This window comes from Gossypium hirsutum, chromosome A05, assembly GCF_007990345.1.
Source record: "Gossypium hirsutum isolate 1008001.06 chromosome A05, Gossypium_hirsutum_v2.1, whole genome shotgun sequence".
In the NCBI taxonomy this organism is placed as follows: domain Eukaryota; kingdom Viridiplantae; phylum Streptophyta; class Magnoliopsida; order Malvales; family Malvaceae; genus Gossypium; species Gossypium hirsutum.
The window spans coordinates 7259423-7277482 of NC_053428.1; the positions used below are offsets into that span (position 1 = coordinate 7259423).

The 18060-nt window shown below is 31.6% G+C and overlaps 1 protein-coding gene, 2 long non-coding RNA genes and 1 other non-coding gene across 4 annotated transcripts; 3 read left to right on the top strand and 1 right to left on the bottom strand.

Moving 5' to 3' along the window:
- Positions 1-8817: 8817 nt before the first annotated feature.
- Positions 8818-10404, top strand: LOC107959253 (uncharacterized). Its single transcript, XM_016895259.2, has 2 exons — positions 8818-9427; positions 9639-10404. The coding sequence occupies exons 1-2, from the start codon at positions 9082-9084 to the stop codon at positions 10148-10150; spliced, it is 858 nt and encodes a 285-aa protein (XP_016750748.1). The 5' UTR covers positions 8818-9081; the 3' UTR covers positions 10151-10404.
- A 925-nt stretch (positions 10405-11329) lies between these two features.
- Positions 11330-11986, bottom strand: LOC107961382 (uncharacterized). The gene is made up of 2 exons (XR_001701278.2): positions 11808-11986; positions 11330-11618 (listed from the first exon to the last, which is right to left on the bottom strand). It is a non-coding gene; the product is annotated as an uncharacterized lncRNA (long non-coding RNA).
- A 1343-nt stretch (positions 11987-13329) lies between these two features.
- Positions 13330-13403, top strand: TRNAN-GUU (transfer RNA asparagine (anticodon GUU)). The gene has a single exon. It is a non-coding gene; the product is annotated as a tRNA-Asn (tRNA).
- A 36-nt stretch (positions 13404-13439) lies between these two features.
- On the top strand, positions 13440-17167 carry LOC121229280 (uncharacterized). The gene is made up of 5 exons (XR_005927003.1): positions 13440-13909; positions 14013-14123; positions 14286-14391; positions 16197-16540; positions 16803-17167. It is a non-coding gene; the product is annotated as an uncharacterized lncRNA (long non-coding RNA).
- Positions 17168-18060: the final 893 nt, after the last annotated feature.

An 18060-nucleotide genomic window follows, 5' to 3' on the forward strand; every position in this document is an offset into this window, starting at 1 on the left:
TAATTTTTCGAAACGTTCTAGTTAGATGATGATGATGATGAAATTATCGGATTAAATATCGATTATGACTCTGCCTCCTGCTCTAAATTTGTTGGGCTGCGAATTAAAGGCCTACCATCTCATAACTAGTGAGGACAAGCCCACTAACAAAATCTGGTTTTGGTAGGCATTGTGCTTCAGATATGTTCAAGTGTAATTTATTATTTTCCATAGTAAAAAGAATTATATAATATATAAATCTTAATTTAAAAATATTTTTATTTTTTAATATTAAATATGGGTTTTTCATGTCAGCTTCACCGAACTCGAATGGGTTTTAGATAAAGAATAGTTCAAACGTTTTTTGTTTTTAGAATTTTAATTAAAAACTATTGTTGAAAGATTTTATAATAGAGTATATCCACAAATATAAATATATGCTTAGGGGTAACTACCCTATAATCAAACCACACTGGATAAACAGCTGGACAAAATTGGAAAGAATTAAAATATATATGCATATAATAAGACTTACTTGGTGGAACTTAAACATGATTGTTCAAGGAATAAGAACATTCACCTCAATCAACAATGTCAAAGTTTCAGTGATTAATTAAAAATTGTTTTTTAAGGTACAACTACAATTTGTAATTACAAGTATTATGTATAACTAATTATTAGACTGAATACACAAAGATAATTACAATTATAATCAACATATTTTGTGTAAGTACAATTAAAATTAAACAATTACAAGTACAATAGATAAAAATAATAATCTAAATAAGGCATGGCACGTATGTAATGAAATTTAAAATATGATAAAATCTAAACTGAAATCCTATAAATACGTAAATATATATTAAAACCTCAAACTTATAATATTTTTTTGTATTTTTCTTTGCTCTTTTGATGGTTGTTTTTAGGTGATATAGATTTTATTTTGTAGGAAAAAAACTCGAACCTATTAATTTTAATTCAATTAATTAAGTTTGTAATTTATATTGGGGTTGATTCTCCAATTTTGGTTTACATCCAATCACTTATTAATAACAATCCACTTTTTGTCAATGATTCTTATTAACTTTTTCTATATTTTGTTTTACTGATAGCACAATATAATACAAACAATGGATGGGAGATCTTTGAATCATAATCTTTAATTTCAAATGGATAGTCAAGTTCCAACGTGCTTTGATTCTTTCTCATCCCAATGCCATAGCCCATATGCCATACAAAATAATTTTATAAAACAGGTAATAATTTGTGGATAAGAAAAAATAAATAAATTGAAATTTCGCTTCATATATGTTAAATATCATTTTAGAAAAAAAATATTATATAAACTAACTCTAAATTCAAGAAACAAATTAAAAAGCAATGGACAGAACTTGCCAAAAATAAATCATACCAAATTTACATGAAATAATTTCCAAACACAGATTTATATCTTCATTTTTTTTTCTTAATATATATATATTCATAAATGGGGTTAACAATAGGCTATTGGGAGTGGTAAAAGGTCAGCTAAGAGGACTCACTGGTATTGACATTCCTTTTGAAATTCTTTCACCATTATAAAGCTCCAAAATCCAAAAGAACATACATGGAACAGAACCTATTCTTAAGATAAGGAAAATAATGTGAAGCCAGGTCACATACCAAGTCAAAACATTTCATACCTCTATAAATAGAGACTTGAAATCAAAGGAATAAACATCCCACCAGAGATTGGAAGAGAGGTCTAATATGGGGAAGCAGAGCCTTGTTTCATAGCCAAGAATGACTTGCCTACTCATCTCTCATCATTGGCTGGGAACTCACAAGCAAGCAGGCAAGCCAATCTTGGCTAACTTGACAGTCTCTTTTCTCTCATGCTAGCTCCTCTTCTTTTAATACATCATCACCTACCCTTTTCTAAATCTTTTATTAACAAATGCTACTTTTGATGGTTGGAGATTTATGATTTATTCTAACTGTTTTTATAGGATTAATTAAGTATACTCTCTGGAATTTATGAAATATAAATCGATATTTTTGTATTCATATTCCACCTTTATGCTTTTGTTTATATGTAAATAACTTCTTTTTAGAAAAATGGGCTTCTTTTCCTTTTACAAAATAGTGAAAAAGAATAGAAATGAGATGTTAAATTCGAAAAATGATTTTTTTAGTGGTAATAGTTATGTTGTGAGTCAATATAATTTGAATTCAATTCCCTAATAATCTGTCTTTACACTTAATTATCAAAGTAAATAAATATTATATATTTATATTATATTAATATTTTAAGTTTCAAGATGAAAGACTAGGAGGAGATTTTTCCCATTCAAAGTGGGTTGCATAAGATAAAGCATACGAGCCACTTTATTAGTTTTTCGACCTGTATAATAGGACGTTTTGAAATTAAGAAGCAAGCGCTTGACAGTATGAAATTAACATACCCAAATCAGAAATATCATTACCATCAAACTTTAAAGCTGAAATCACTTGGGGACAGTTACTCTCTATCATAATTCCGTCCATACGAAGAGTCTTCAATCAAGAAGGAACTTATCGGACCGCAAAGGCTTCAACAACCTTCTGCTCCAAACAAACACGATAATGACCTGAAAGACCCTTAATGAACACCGCCGGAGTTCCTTACAACTGCCGAAAAGTTGGTCGGCCGATCCCTTACAAAATTTGCTGCATTGACTTTACATTTATACCAACACAGAAGGGGCTTGACCTGCAAAGGAGATACAACAAAGGATAAAACGACAGCCGTCGACGCATCTATATTCTTCCAACGGTACCTGTTTCTATAAAACCGTATACTTCATGGCACTATCCGGCGAGTGAAAAAGCGAAACAATCACATCTGAAACAGAAGAATTTGAGAAATCAAAGCTTGCTAACTGCCAAACTTCAAAAGCTTTAATGATAATTTTTGTTTATTAATAAACACATTTAGAACTAAAATGATAGTTCAGAGTTGCTTTTGAAAAATACAGTAGAAAATAATAAATTTATTATTACGGTATTCCAATAAAAACATAAAAAAATAATTTATTATTAAATTTTGATATATAAAATATAAATTTTGAATATTTTTAAGTAATTAATATTAATTATTTGTAAAATTCAATTTGAATATATAAATTATTACAAATTAAAATACATAATTTATATATTTGAAATAAATTTTAATAAAAATAATTTTATATTCAATATAAATATTATATAAAATACATTAAATTATAAATAAAGGTTAAAAACATCATTTTACTCCAAAATTATTTTTCTCAAACCCAAAAACTTAAAAAGAGAAAAATTACTTTTTGCTATTTTTGTTTAAGTTTAAAAGTACTTTTAATTTCAAAAATTGTAGTGAATAAAGCCTTTGAGTTCATAGCTAAAATAAGTTCTAGAGATAAAATATCATAATGATAAGAATTTTATTTAAATATCATATTTCAAGAAAAAAAAAATCTCCTCACGATAGATTTGCTTTGGATGAATAACAATTTTGTACCATTAATTATGTGGTGCAATCGGAGTTTACTTTAATTATATAAATCAAAGAATAGATGGGATTCATGTGTATACAAATAAAAAAGGTTACTTGGATGCGTAAATTTTTTTTCAGATTAATACGAGTTTTGAATTTTTTTTTTAAATGAAGAGTTTTTTTGGGAGCTGATTGAAAAAAAAAATTTTAACGATCCATGTAATTATTTGTCTTATGAATGTTATTTATGAAAATGTTTGAAGATAAAATGAATGTTAATATATTTCTTGGTGGATGTTTATAATGTGATTGTACAGCTAATCTCTAGTTGTTTCAATTTTTTTAATGAATTGTAAGTAACTATGCAAAGAAATAAATTAAAATTTAGCAAATTTTATTTTCTTCAATTTTTTTAAGGTAGTGAGTAACTAATTAAAATTTTTAATTACATTTTGGTATTTGAATCTAATCATTATGGTTTATTATGATAATTGGATTGTTATTTTCTAATTGCTAAAAAAGTAAAAAGAAAGAAAAGATAAATTGTTAAAAAAGTAGGACTAGCTGTGCAAATTGATTTAAATTCTGGTCCGAAATGATGTATAAGTAATGGTAAGAAGTTTGGGGCGCTGCAACCGCAGTCAGTGAAAGAGCAATTAGCCGAAGTTTCCTCCTCCATGACGTAAATAAATCAGTCTCATATCTAATTTTTTTTCTATGCGTAAACTCTTAGTTTAGCAGTCAATTTATTTGTTATTTATCACTTATCATTACTTCTAATTGGTTTCTGATCTATGATTACACAGTTCCTAATTTTCATGCATATTGGTGCTTCTTTTCGAACCCAAAACACTTGGGGGTTTACAGTTTCTATATTTTATGCAGCTGAAGCAATTGTATCGGTGGCATCGATGTTTTGATCCCAAGCATAATTGTTCCTCAAATGCGCGATGGAAATGTTTATACTGTATTGTCGTTGATAATTTTGTCGGAAAAATATTTACATCATATATATATAATACGTATAATTATATGTTAAATATTAGTCTAAATTAAAAGTGATTTAATTTGGTTAAAGTTTATTTTTAGAAAAATGAAGAATCCAATATTAAAAAAAAAACACATTAATATCAGTAGATTTGTTGGAAAAGTTGAGATTTCACTGATAATCAAGTAGTTATTAGCCGTATATTGGTACATTCCTGCAGCTGCAAGAAATGAAAGTGCTACACCCGTGCCACCTTCTGTCATTAGCCATGGTGCTGACTGACTCTGTGACAACTCGGGTTCAAAAACATCTCCTTCACGTCCTCATACGGATCGCGATTTATCCATTGCCCCGCCTGCTCTTCTGTCAAATGTGTTACCCTTTTTGGGTACCTATGAGTCCCACGCGGCCTTGTTGTATTGTGGAAAAGTCTATCACATCCTTGGTTCGAGTCAAGTGAACACAATAAAGGGACTGGCGTGTAGGATGGTGCGGGAGAAATATCCTGAACCCCAGGTCGTTAGATAATCAAACTATACTTCCCCAGTTTTGTACATTTACTTCGATTTTCCCTCATTTTTTCAGGGAATTGGGGTTTTGCTCATGGTGCACTTGGTTCAGTTACAGGCACTACTGCATCCGTGTAATAAAACTTGAAACTTAGCAATTAAACTTCATTGAAGTTTAGTTCATTACAGGGATAATATCAGGTAGACTTTGCTCTTCAACACTAAAAACTTAGGCCTGCTGGCATTGACAAGTCAAATATCAGCTGGATTTATGATTTTCTTCTCTATATTTGATAAGCCAGCAGCTCAGCATTAACACTGTGTTTGTGTTTGGTAGGAGAGAAAATGGAAGGAAAATTGTCCACCTTTTCATTTCTTCCCCCTCCAAATCCATTCCTCACAATGAAGGAAAAATAAATTCTTCCACTTCATATCAAGAATACATTAATCTATATAAGATGAACGTGCATTCCATGTTAAAGGCAGGAGCTTTAACTACTTTTTTCATTTCGCACTTCTTCCACTGAGGCAGCACTACAATTTCTTTCCTTTAATGATTACCGATCTGTGGCTATTTTACGTCATTTTCCAACACAATTTGGATAGCTTTCTCAATTCTGTAACTTGAATAGTATTTTTCTTTCTTCATGGGTTTATCAGTTCTGCAGTACTTCAGAGAATATTTTTATGGTGGTTGGAGATCAGCTCATCTTACCGGTTTGGTAAGATTCCTGAAAAAATCACTCAACTCGTAATTTACTTATATTTATTACCTTCACTAAAATAGTTTTCCTGAAAAACTAAAATTGTTTACATGTTATGAATTTCGTTTCCTTTTCTTAACGTTATCAGTTATGCTGTAATTATTTTTTTGCTTTTCTAAGTTATATATTTTTCCTAATTTTCATTTTCATGCTGCACTAGTATTCGAGTTTTGAGTTCCAAATAATTCAATCCCAAATTTGGCCTTACATTAGTCATTAAATTATTAGCTAATAACACCTTCAAATGAAAAAACTCTGCCATATTAAAAATGGGCCTCAAACAACATTTTTTTTTTACCATTTATAAGATTTGGTTTCAGTAAAATCTGTCGAAATTTAAGACAAATGAAAACAGGCAACTCGAGTGAGTGTCGGATATAGCAACGCGTAATTTCCTTCATTGGTATCGAACGAGGTTATATTAGAAAACAAATGAAGCATAAAAAGAATATCAGACCAAAGAAAGAAAAAAGATGGCAACTGAAAATTTATATTCTGCAATTTTCTCTTTTACTTCCATTGTTGCCTCTGCATAATTTTCAACTTTACTTAAAAGGAAAGAAGAATATATTCCAATAGGGATTCAATTAAAAGGGTAGACCAAAAATGGAAAGGCAGAGATATTGGACTGGGATTTTCATTTTGTAAAGCTAATTGATGATTGCTCAACTTGTCCACTATCAACCCCTATTTTCTGTCACCAATTAAAAGAAAAAAAAGAGTCAGTGATTTCATCAAAAGATGTGGCTTTTCATTTGATATCATAGATGTTTGATCCTATTTTAATTAATAAAAATCATCAAAAGAACATTTTCCTTGTGCAAGAATTCTCCATTCAAGACTACCAGAATATATTCCATTTATATGGACAGTGACATAGCCATTAACAATGTCAACTAGAGTTTGCTTTTAAAAATATATAAATACCAAGAATTGTGTTCACCATTGGTGTGCATAAAAACTGAGAAGGAGAGAGGTCTTACATGATGAAAAGAGTCGTGTTTGGTAGCCAAGGATGACTTGCCTGCATCTTTCAAAGAGGTTCAAAATCTTTGTATCAACCATGGAAAAGAAACCAGAAGCTCTTTGTGAGAGTGCCAGGCAGTCACCTTGGCTAATCTAACAGGTTCTTGTCCCTCATGTTAGACTTTCTCTGCTTTGTCAATTATCTATCTGAATTTGTTTTATTTTTTTTATAAAAAAAAGGGGTCATAGTCTGATATATGAACAAACTGGGAAGATTCTCAGGTACTCAAAACTTTGGTATAATATGAAGTGACATGTATTTTTGAGTATTTGCGTAATCCAAAATAATAGTAATACATTGAAGTGATTTTGATTGAAATAAAGTTTTTGCGTGTTCACTGATCAAAAAGTTATGATAATGAGGCCTTGGCATTGGATCATGATGAAAAGGTAACACTAGTATCATACTAATAAATTCTGCAAATTTACATCTTGTAGATGCCATCAATTATTGGATGGCTTTTTAAATATACAGTGAAATTCTGCTCATTATAAATATTATATACATATATATTCTGGGGCACGGCTGCTTTGTTTGGATGGTTATCTTGACAGTGTACTATGCTAAGCAAAGACCGAATGAGTGATAGGAGTTAAATTCCCATTGCTTGCTAACAATGTTTTAGTATTCCCTGTTGAGATTTGGAAAACCCAGGGATCATATATTGTTTTTTTTGTGAATACACGAAGTTGCTTTGGAAGCAAAGTTTTCAGCTATGTTGAATCCAAAAGCTGGTTGGAGGTTGAGACTCAAAGGGGAAAGGCTTCGTTGCAGATGAATGCTGCTATGCTATGTTGAAAATTGGAAGAATAAAATTCTCATTTTACTTTTTTTTTTGAAACAAAGTTATTTAGTTTTCAATAAATCGTATCAGGGAGTCATGAAAATGCAAACCCAACCATTTATAGATTTATATTTTCTTAAACATTTATATAGTTATTATAATTTGTTATGTCAATGTATTATTATACATTTATATAAATTTTAACGTATTAGTAATTCATGTAATATAAGTTTTGATACAGAAAAAGATGAAAATTTCATTTCCAACAAAGAATCAGTGATGTGTATTCTTTATTGTCCTTTCAGTTCTTTTAAATACTGTATTCTCTCTTATGTTAGCAGCTACTTTCACACTTCAGTATATTTGTATACAGAAAGTACGCAGTTAAATCATTTGTATGTAAAATTTCTTTCTCAAAGGAGTTAAGTGTCTCTTTCAAATAAAAAGAATACTAAAGCAAGAAAAAAAAGTTAATTAATTTTACCACATGCGAATAAATATATTATCAAGTGTAATATCATATCAATTAATTATTTTTATATAATTTTCTAAGAAATCACATTATTTTAGGTAATAAATATAATAACTATAGTGTAAATTAAAATCAAAATTTTAAAATGTAAAAAATTCATAAATTAAATTCGAAATTTATATATAATACAGACTAATAATAAAATTAAATTAAAGAGAAAAAGATGAAAAGTATACCCAAAGAACTTGGGAAAGATTAACTTGCATATACAGATGATTTCTTTGGGAATCAGGAATTCTAGGAGTGACCTATTGTTACCCTTTACTTAGACCTAATTCTACTAAGGTCCTAAGAAAAATTCTAAGTTAACTAATTATGTTACTCAGAAATGCTTTTAAACATATAATTTTTTTTAAAAGATTAAATATACTATCATATAAACTCGAGTAAAAATACATGAGCATTATTTTTCAAATAAAAAATCAAATATGCTCTAACACGACATATAACCTTACTTTAGTGCACGTTATATTCACTTTTGTTTTTGGCACAATTCAATATAGCAAGCCTTACTGGGAATTAAATAGTTGCTGAATAGACTGAAGCAAATGTAGCAGCTGATATTATGACGAAATCTTTTTGCAGGCCTGCATTTTTCGAGGAGACCCCAAACATGCTTCAATCGGCTATTCTTTTTTATTTTGCTGGACTAAACTTCCAATCTTACACATCTCTAGTTTGAACTATCTTCTCTTCTTTAATAATAATAATAAAAAGCCTGAAAAGATTGTCTCAACTCCCAATAGATTAAGTTAAAAGCTTTTTCTTTTTCAAGGCTCTTGGAGAAGATAGAGAGACTTCTTATGATAGCCCAATTTGGTTTAATCTGATCCAAAGCACCAAAAGGGGTAATTTAATGAAAATTAAATGGTGTTTGTTTATGTTTGTAATTTATTCGACGGAATACTAAACGATTTTCTTTTGCTCTTATTTTAACCCTTTGGTGTCCCTTCTTTTTACTTTTCAAGTAACTTCGTTTTTTTTTTTTGAGGTTTATGGCAGCAAATGACGCGTCGTCTCTCCCCCGCTGAAGCTCAGGCCGTAATTACTGAAGCATCAGCTCGGATAATCGAGCAAGGTTTCGATGCCGCGATGTTCACCACCGAAACCGTCATTGGTGCATTCCTTCCAATAAAAAGCTACTTGAGGCTGGCGAAGCAGTTCACGAGGCACGAGGATCGCCAAATCAGGGATGGTCTCTTGGACCACGCCATCAGTAATAACATCATTGAGAAACCGGGCTCGGCGACTTTTGCTGATGTTGTAAAGTTCCTCAAATACCTGATATCACCTGTGGGACAGCAAGTGCAGTACTTGGAGCAGCAGAAGGCTAAGCTGCGCAGAAAGCCAAGTAATTAATTCTCTTTCATGTTGGCAGCTGATCTTACACTTTGTATATTCGTACACAATTTTTTACACGGGATAAAATAGTTGCATAATAGACTCAAGAAAATGAAATTAAACTACAGAGTTCGAAAGCAATTAAAGCTTGTCAAGATAATCTTAACTCCCAAAGGATTTACTCTAAAGCTATTTTTTTCACGTTTCTTTGTATTTTGTAGGTGGCTTCTCCCCTGACCAAGCTCAGGCGCAGATCACTGAAGCATCAGCTCGGATCGTCGAGCATGGTTTCGATGCTGCATTGTTCACTATTGACGCCGTTTATGGCGCAGGCTTACCCATCAGTCAATTCCTGAAGCTTGCAAAGAAATTCACGATGTTCGATCGCGGTTTCAGGGATGAATTATTGACCGAAGCCATAAGAAGTAACATCATTAAGGCACCAAGCTCCGCGACTTTTGCTGATGTTGTCAACTTTCTCTATTACCTGAGATTACCGTTTGAACAGCGATCGAAGTACTCTGTGCAGAAGGCAAAACTGTGCCGCAAGGTCGGGGATGATGGAGTAGTACAGGAAGCCGCTGTAAAGATCTTTAAGCCTCAAATGGATGATTTTGCCACACCTCAGAAACGTGGGAGTATCCTGGAATTAGCAGGTGGGGTTGAGGTTCCACCAGTTGTTGATTCGCTCACTTTTTCACCTAACAAGCGAGCTAGAGGCGACTCGAGCTGAAGTCAAGTGTCAAGGATGGCCGACGGCGTCGAAAGGCGGCAGCTTGAAATCTATGTTTTTATCCTACTATTTAATTTTTTTGAAATATTAGTGTTAAACAAGTATTAAGATATGCTCTTCTAAGAATTCTCTAAATACATAAAAAAAATTGAACACAAATGTTGGCTACCTACAAGTCGACACGCCTAAAATGGAATGTGATTTGGTGAATCAAGTTGAAGATTTACCAATCTGTGCACTATCAATTTCAACCTTTTTTTCTGTCAACCCTTCAAAAAGAAATCTCCATTGAGGACTGACCAGAATATATTCCATTGCATTGACAGCTACAAGATACAATAATGAGATGCTAATTAACAGTGTCAACCTTTTAGAAATCTATAAATACCAAGCATTGTCTTCACCATTGGTGTGCATAAAAACTGAGAAGGAGAGAGGTGTTACATGATGAAAAGAGTCGTGTTTGGTAGCCAAGGATGACTTGCCTGCATCTTTCAAAGAGGTTTAAAATCTCTGTATCAACCATGAATCTTTTTCATGGTGCCAGGCAGTCACCTTGGCTAACCTGACGGCTTCTTTTCCCTCATGTTAGACTTTCTCTTCTTTGTCAATCGTCTATCTCAAATTATTATTTGTTTGGGTATAAATGAAATATGAGAAGAGACGTCTAATCTCTAATTTACATTTTCTTCAGCAATCCAAATTCTTAGAGGATCAATAGTAAGTGAATGTCTAGTATGTGCTATTCTCTTTTTTAGGTAAATTATTCAGTGAAATTGGCATTTGAAAATGTTTCAAATTTACAAATTGACTCCGATATACCGGATTTATGCATTTAATTACTTTATCCATAAAATTTATAGTAGTTGCTCATTCAACTGTTGGATATTAGAGAGTGAATCGCATGGTTAAATATGGCAGCTAGGGTTGAATTTGCCAAAGAATATCTCTAAATTTACAGCTAGATATGAATCGCATGTTTAATTATTATTTACAAATTAATTTTCACATTTTTTAGTTATTAAATCATAAGTAGGGTCGGACCCAACCTATAAACTCTCATGCAATGTTACTGCCTACCTCTGTTTTGTTTGGATAAAGAGAAATACTTGTTAAAAGAAAATTAAAAGCTTAACTTTTTTTTTAATTTATAATTAAAATAGGGCGATATTAAAATTATTAACATGACAAATCTAATCAAATGTTATTTTCCATTCGCCTTCATATACAATTTATTTGAATAAAAGAATCAGAGTATGCATACATAAATATATAAATCGGGGTCAAATTCTCTAATTTGGATGGGGAGAATTGATCTAACTTTGTAGGTATAATAAGAAAGAATCAATCAAAACACTGGTCTTCTCTTACCCAGCCTTTTGGTCCTTTTAAACCTTGTATTCTTCCTCTTTATCATTGAAACCTTCTTTTTACTTCATCTAACACCTTTCCACATATTGAACAGGATCTGCACTTAAACTCAAATTTATGCAGTAAATGCATATGTAAAAAAAAATTATTTTCTCAATAAATTTTCAAATGAATTAAGCATTTTTTTCCCAAAAGCAATATACGAAAACTATACACAAACAAACATATATAAAAAATTTGATATATTCATCGATATTATGGTTTATTGGATGGAAAGATTACTTACATGAAGCCATGGTGGACAGCCATCCTGCAAAAATTAAGGCAGTGAGAGCACCAAACATAGACCATGCTGCTTTGTTTGTTACAACCCTTTTTGTTTTTGCTCTGATTCGATGGTATTGAGAACTATGGATAGAGTGGAGACCAAGAAACTTTTGTTAAACAAATTCAGACTATATTACAAGTTACAACAAAATACTAATTAGCTTTTGTATTTTTATACATGGAGTTTCCTTGGGATACAAGAATTTTAAGGCTGACCTAATTTTGCTTTTTAATTGACCGATTACCTTTGCTTGTTTTAAGGGAATATGCATAGATGGCATTAATAGTTCAAACTGAGTATTAATAAGCCACGCGTCATAATCATGCCACGTGTATTAATATAAATTTGTTTTACATTAAGTTTTGCGTCGGAAATGGGAGATTCGTATTCGACATAACCTGAGAACTCTTAATGGTGTTGCTGATCACATGACTAAATGTGCTGATATAGGTAGTCCTTTGATACGTTAATTTAGATCCTCACTAACTTCGATCATAATCTTATTGGGAAGAGATCGAAGCATGTCTATTTACTATTAACTATGGTTTTATCTAATGTAATCACTTAATGTTGTCTTTTTCTTCCAATATATATATATCATAATGAATATGGATGGTAAATTTTTATTAAAGATTACGAATAATAAATATAATTTTTTTAATGTGGTCGATAAAAATGGATACATTATCTAATCAAATTAAACTTATTGTATATATTGTAAGTGAATTTACGAAAACATTTTAAATAAATTTAATATAAAATAGAGAAATTGAGGATAATTGTAAATATACTTACTAGAAAAGTCAAAAAACAAAATAAAAATATTGTCTTACCACGCGTACAATTGTATTTATTATAATTTTAAAAAAATCTACACTAGATAAATCGATCATATACGACAATAAATAATAAAAGATAGGGATTATAAGAAACATTAATGTTAAAGATGCAATATGTACAACAAGTATAATCAAATACAAATTGAGTAATAATACCAAAAAAAATAAAATACAAATGGAGTAAATTGTGATAATTTTTTTAAAAAAAATTAAAACTTAAATAGTTTTATAAACATTTTTTTATTTTAGTTGTTCAATTAATTTATGACAGTAAAAAATATAGAAAAATAGCGTACATACTTTTCTTTGGAATGGTACTATATACCATGAACTAACAACTTCCAATCTTTGTCCATAAATGGTTAAAATTTTGAGTTGACTTTGAAAATAAGAAAATTTTCTTCTTATTACGAACAATTGAAAGAAGCGAGTAATATTTAAAATAAATTATATAAAAAGAAATAAAAATAATTAATATTTTACTAGTAATAACAATTTTTTTTCCTGCTTTCAATATTTTTTATTTAGGTTCATTACAGTGATGGTGTAGTTTATATGTTTTTTTAACGAAAGCTATCCCGAAAATGGAGGCAGGGAGAAGTCTTTTTAAGAAGTTTTATTTATCCTTAAGGTACAAGCGTGCTGGAATAGCTCAGTTGGTTAGAGCGTGTGGCTGTTAACCACAAGGTCGGAGGTTCAAACCCTCCTTCTAGCGTTTTTTCTAGACAACCTTTTTTACCTTGCGTATCCTTCATTTTTAATTTTATATTTCGGCCATCACGCTCCTTACTTTTCCCAGTTCCTTTGTTTTGCAGGTATGGCATTTCCTCCACCTCCAGGTTTTACCATCAAAGCAGAAAGGCAACGGTAAACGACCTGCAAGCGAACAGTTTGATGGTCGACCTCCGCCGGCCATGTCAAGCACAAAAATTGAATGGAATTGAAATTGCATTGATTTCATAGAAAATTAACCAAAATGGGAATTCTCAGCACATTTTATTTTGTATCATATGAAGATTTTAATCTGCTAAGCGAAAAAGGAGTTGCATCCCACCCAAGACAAATTCAATTCAATGTTGCATGTCTAAGTAGCCATTCTTCACAATCGAGAGGGAAACTATAAAAAGAAGATGGCGTAAACAGAAAACAGATGCAGTAGCCAGCAGGTATGGATGACAAGTTACGTTCTCGTCGCTCGCCAGTAACAAGCTTATGAACTCGGTAAATATTATAATATAGATTTTATTTCGGCAAGTTATATCGGTAAATATAAATAAGAAAGCCCAAAATCCAAATAATAATAATAATAAAAGTGAAAAAATAGGAGGCAGGTAGAGCTGGGGATGGCAACGACGGTGGTGAAGAGCGCGTTGCAGGCGATCCGAGAGAGAGGTCTCCGCTCATTCCTAAGGGATCTCAAGGAAGATGGCTTCAGGTTCGTAATATGCTCTCTTCCCTTTTTTTATCATTTGGACTTCTTAAAACTTGCATTAATTCTTCGGTTAAGGAAACTACACCCCCCCGGGTTTTCACATTATTCTTCCATTCATAGTTTGACATATTTTAGTTACTATTATTCCTTTTTTTTATCCATTAGGAAATGCATCTTCGATGGAAACCTTCTGTAAGTCAGATTCTCCTTTTACTTGAAAATCTCTCTCCCAAAAAGAAGAAGAAGAAGAAGAAGAAGGTAGAATTAGAAGGTAATTGAAATTGAAGTTTTAATAAATTTATAATTAGGGTAAGTGGTTTGCAGCCATAAGTTCAATTGGATCTGGAAATGATTGGCAATGCACTTGATTTGTGGAGAAAAAACATGAAGCTAGCAATATTGTCCGGTTTCCCTGAAATGTTTTTGATCCGAAGATTATAAAGCTACAACTTAAAATGGCATTCAGTGTCTGCAGGAAAGAAAGGAAAATATTTTGTTCTTAGATACTGAATTCACTGGTAAACCAAGTATAATAAATTTCTTTTAACCCTTAATTGTTTAGAAATTTAAGGTTTGAATCCGAGCTCCATTGGGTCTATTCCATGTTACTTGCTTCACATTTGATGGGAAGAAATGGTTTGCCCTTGGTAATTGTCTTGCTTGTGATGAAGTTTCTATTGCTGACTTGGATTTGAGTTTCAGTGGTTTTCACTGAAAATTTTGTGCTTGCATGAAAGAAGACTTGCCATGTTTCTGCCAGCTATTAACTATTTCATCAGTTACAACTAAATGCAATCAGGTCCATACTCTTAGTCTGACATTGTCCCTTGGACATTTTGGAACCTTGTGAGAATGATAAAATGCTTGCAGAACTTTCCAGTGTCAGCTACTAAACCTTCTCGATTTTATATAATTTGAGATGTAATGAAATGATATTTTTTCCAGTCCCATACAATGTCAAGATATTAGATCAATTCTGAGTGCAACATGCTGAATTTAGAGACATCTTACTTTGGTAGTCTTTCATTGAAAGTGACATCTTAGGTTGCTATTGCATACATTTGTTTATACTAGCCATAGTATCTATTGGCATGTAAATCTGCAGACTAGCATCCTTAATCTTGCATTGCAGTTCAGTTGCCCTTAAATGGGACCAGATGCCTTATTCATCATCATTTCTCATCTACCTTTGGTCTGAATTCGTGAAATGTGCATGCCATTTTTGTGAGAACATTCATATCTAATTAATCTCTTGTATTTGCTGGTCTCGCATGACATGTTTATCTGGTGGAATGCAAGGTCAAGAAGCATTGCTTTGAGTTGTGATCAAGGCTTGAATAGCTTATGCAATTTTATTGGGCTAATTAGGTTTCTTCTCCTCAAGCTATACCATTCTTCACCTAGAACTCTTCTTATTCTTTGCACAGACATGTAGCTATATGTTTCTGTTAGATAAGAAGGGTTTACCCTGGTAGTGAGTTCTTAATGACAATTGCTTTCTTTACCCTTTACAGTAGCAAATGAATATTTGCAATCTTTTTCTTTTTCAGAAAGAAAAAAAAAAAGAAAAGAAAAGAAGAGAAGATGTGCTTGTCTTGGTCATAAAGGTCAAGTTCCCATAATGTTTGATAGTCAATCTGCTTATGTTGGCATGTCATTGTTCTAATTAGTGGGACAAGCTAAACTTGAATGAAGCTAACCTTTTAGCTCGTCAATTGCTTTTATTTGTTTCCAGCTGAAAACGAGGTTCCATTTTTCATCTTCTGCTATTTTTTGACTAATTTCATTTATAAGGGGCTTTCACACACTTATATGGCCTTGACAGCCATCTTTTCCTTTAGATTAGGTGCTCTGTATTTTGGTATTCCTATTATACTACTTTTTATAGTTTGAGTTTTTTCTTTTGAAGAACAAAATAAATTTTGTTTTTATTTTATTCTTACCAGTTCTTCTTACCTCTGGCTTCTATGTGTAGTTTTTTACTTTCAAATGAGCCTTGAGTTCTGAAGTTAGTTTGCATATATTCATCATTATTATTTATTGCATCTTCAAAAGCAATTTGCTTGATTCATCCAGGCAAACTAAAATCCATAACGTAGGGGCAACAGTTGGGGGTGTTGATAAGTTTGGCAACAAGTATTATGAGAAACTGGGGGACACTCAATCTGGTTAGTTTCACTGTTCCTTCTTATATAATGTACATGTTGAAAATTCACCACCAGTTCCATATCAGTGGTGAAAAAGAACTGTGTTCAAGAAATAATTGCTAGAAGTAGAGACAGCCTCTTTCTCTTTCTTGGTCTTGATTTAGCATAAAACATATATCGAGCCAGAGAGAACTTGGATTGGTTTTAGTGCAGATTAAGGTGATGCTTCTCCAAGTTGTGGCTGTGGAGGTGGGCGATCTCCTCCTGATAAAGGTAGAACTGGATTATGTTTTTATGTGCACTTGAGCTTTGAATACTTGAATGCCTTCAATCAATAAAAAATATTGTCCCTCCCACAGCGTTCCTGAATTTTCAGATTTCATGTTTCCTTTTCTTGCATGCATGCATGATGTATTTAATTTTAACAACCAACTTTTTGAAAGCTGTAAATACTTCCTCCATGAATGTACTTAACAAGAGGCTGTTATCTCGCTTTATGTTTATCGCTGATGCATACTATTTATGGCATTTGTAGGAAGAAGCAGGTGGGTTGAATATGCAAAAAAGGATTGATATGATGCATCTCAGGTACCCCCAGAACACGGTTGGCTTCAGTGCATAACTGATCACACAGGAGATGAGGCAAGTCCTGTTCTCTGTTCTATGTTACACGCATAAAAAGGATTATGTGCTTAAGAACTAGACCCAATAGTAATGGACCAAACATGATTACATGACAGGAGAAAAATAACTAAAACACAATAAGCTATGAAAAAATTACATAAACAAGATGCAAATATATGAACATATCAGAATCTACCTAAGATGAATTATTAATGTATCATAAATATATTAATACTTCAGCAGAGATACAAACGACAGGTCTATTAAGATATTTGTTTTTTCAGCTTTTGATGCTAAAACCTAAGATGTATGGGTTGAGCACAAGGAAAACTTATCTGGAAAGGGGAGTGAATTTATCTACCATTCTAAAGGACATGCACTTAATCCTTGTCAGAGAGAGTGGACTAGGCATCAATCATGGCAACCCACGAAACCTGAGTAATCTTCCAAAACCAATCTTTTTTTTTTTCCTTACTTTGCAAACACTTTTTTTTTTATGAACGATACTTCTATTCGTCTCAAAACAATAGCAATTATGCATTTATTTGCTGCAAAACTATCTACTTGATATTTCATCAATTAAAACCAACTTGGATGTTTCAAATAATCTCTCTTTCATCTGATTCTCAAATTGTTCTGTAATCCATGATTTATATTCAGAACTTACTAAACAAGCTAATTTCAATGTTTAATCTCTTGGATCATATTTATGGTGACCAGTTAGTAAATAAATTGTACCCATTAAAAAAAAAAGCAATTCACTTCCTGTTTCATTTGATTAAATGAAATGAAAAGAAAAAGTAACTCCGTGAATATAAAAAGAATCCCAATCTATTATCTGCTGAAAGCAGATTTTAGGAGACAATATATACTACAAAAACGATTAGGAGATGCTAAATAGTTATCACTATTATATTTTACGTTTTGTTTGGAATTTTAATATTTTAATTCACAACGTTTGATTTTTTGAAAATATTTTTATTTTTATTTCTAATTTGTAAAAAAAATTTATTTTATTTTTAAAAAGAATACAAAAAAATTCAACGATGAAAACATGTTTATTATTTATTTTCCTATAATAAAACATGAGAAATAAAAAAATATATACATTTTCATGGGATTTGAGCCAGGGTGACATTTGATATTTAATAACTGTTTGATTTTTTTAG

Excerpts from the sequence above, each read along its gene's own strand:
- LOC107959253 (XM_016895259.2), top strand. The coding sequence starts at position 9,082 with ATGACGCGTCGTCTCTCCCCCGCTGAAGCTCAGGCCGTAATTACTGAA. Across the intron at positions 9,428-9,638 it reads TAAGCTGCGCAGAAAGCCAA|GTGGCTTCTCCCCTGACCAA; the intron begins GTAATTAATTCT and ends TGTATTTTGTAG.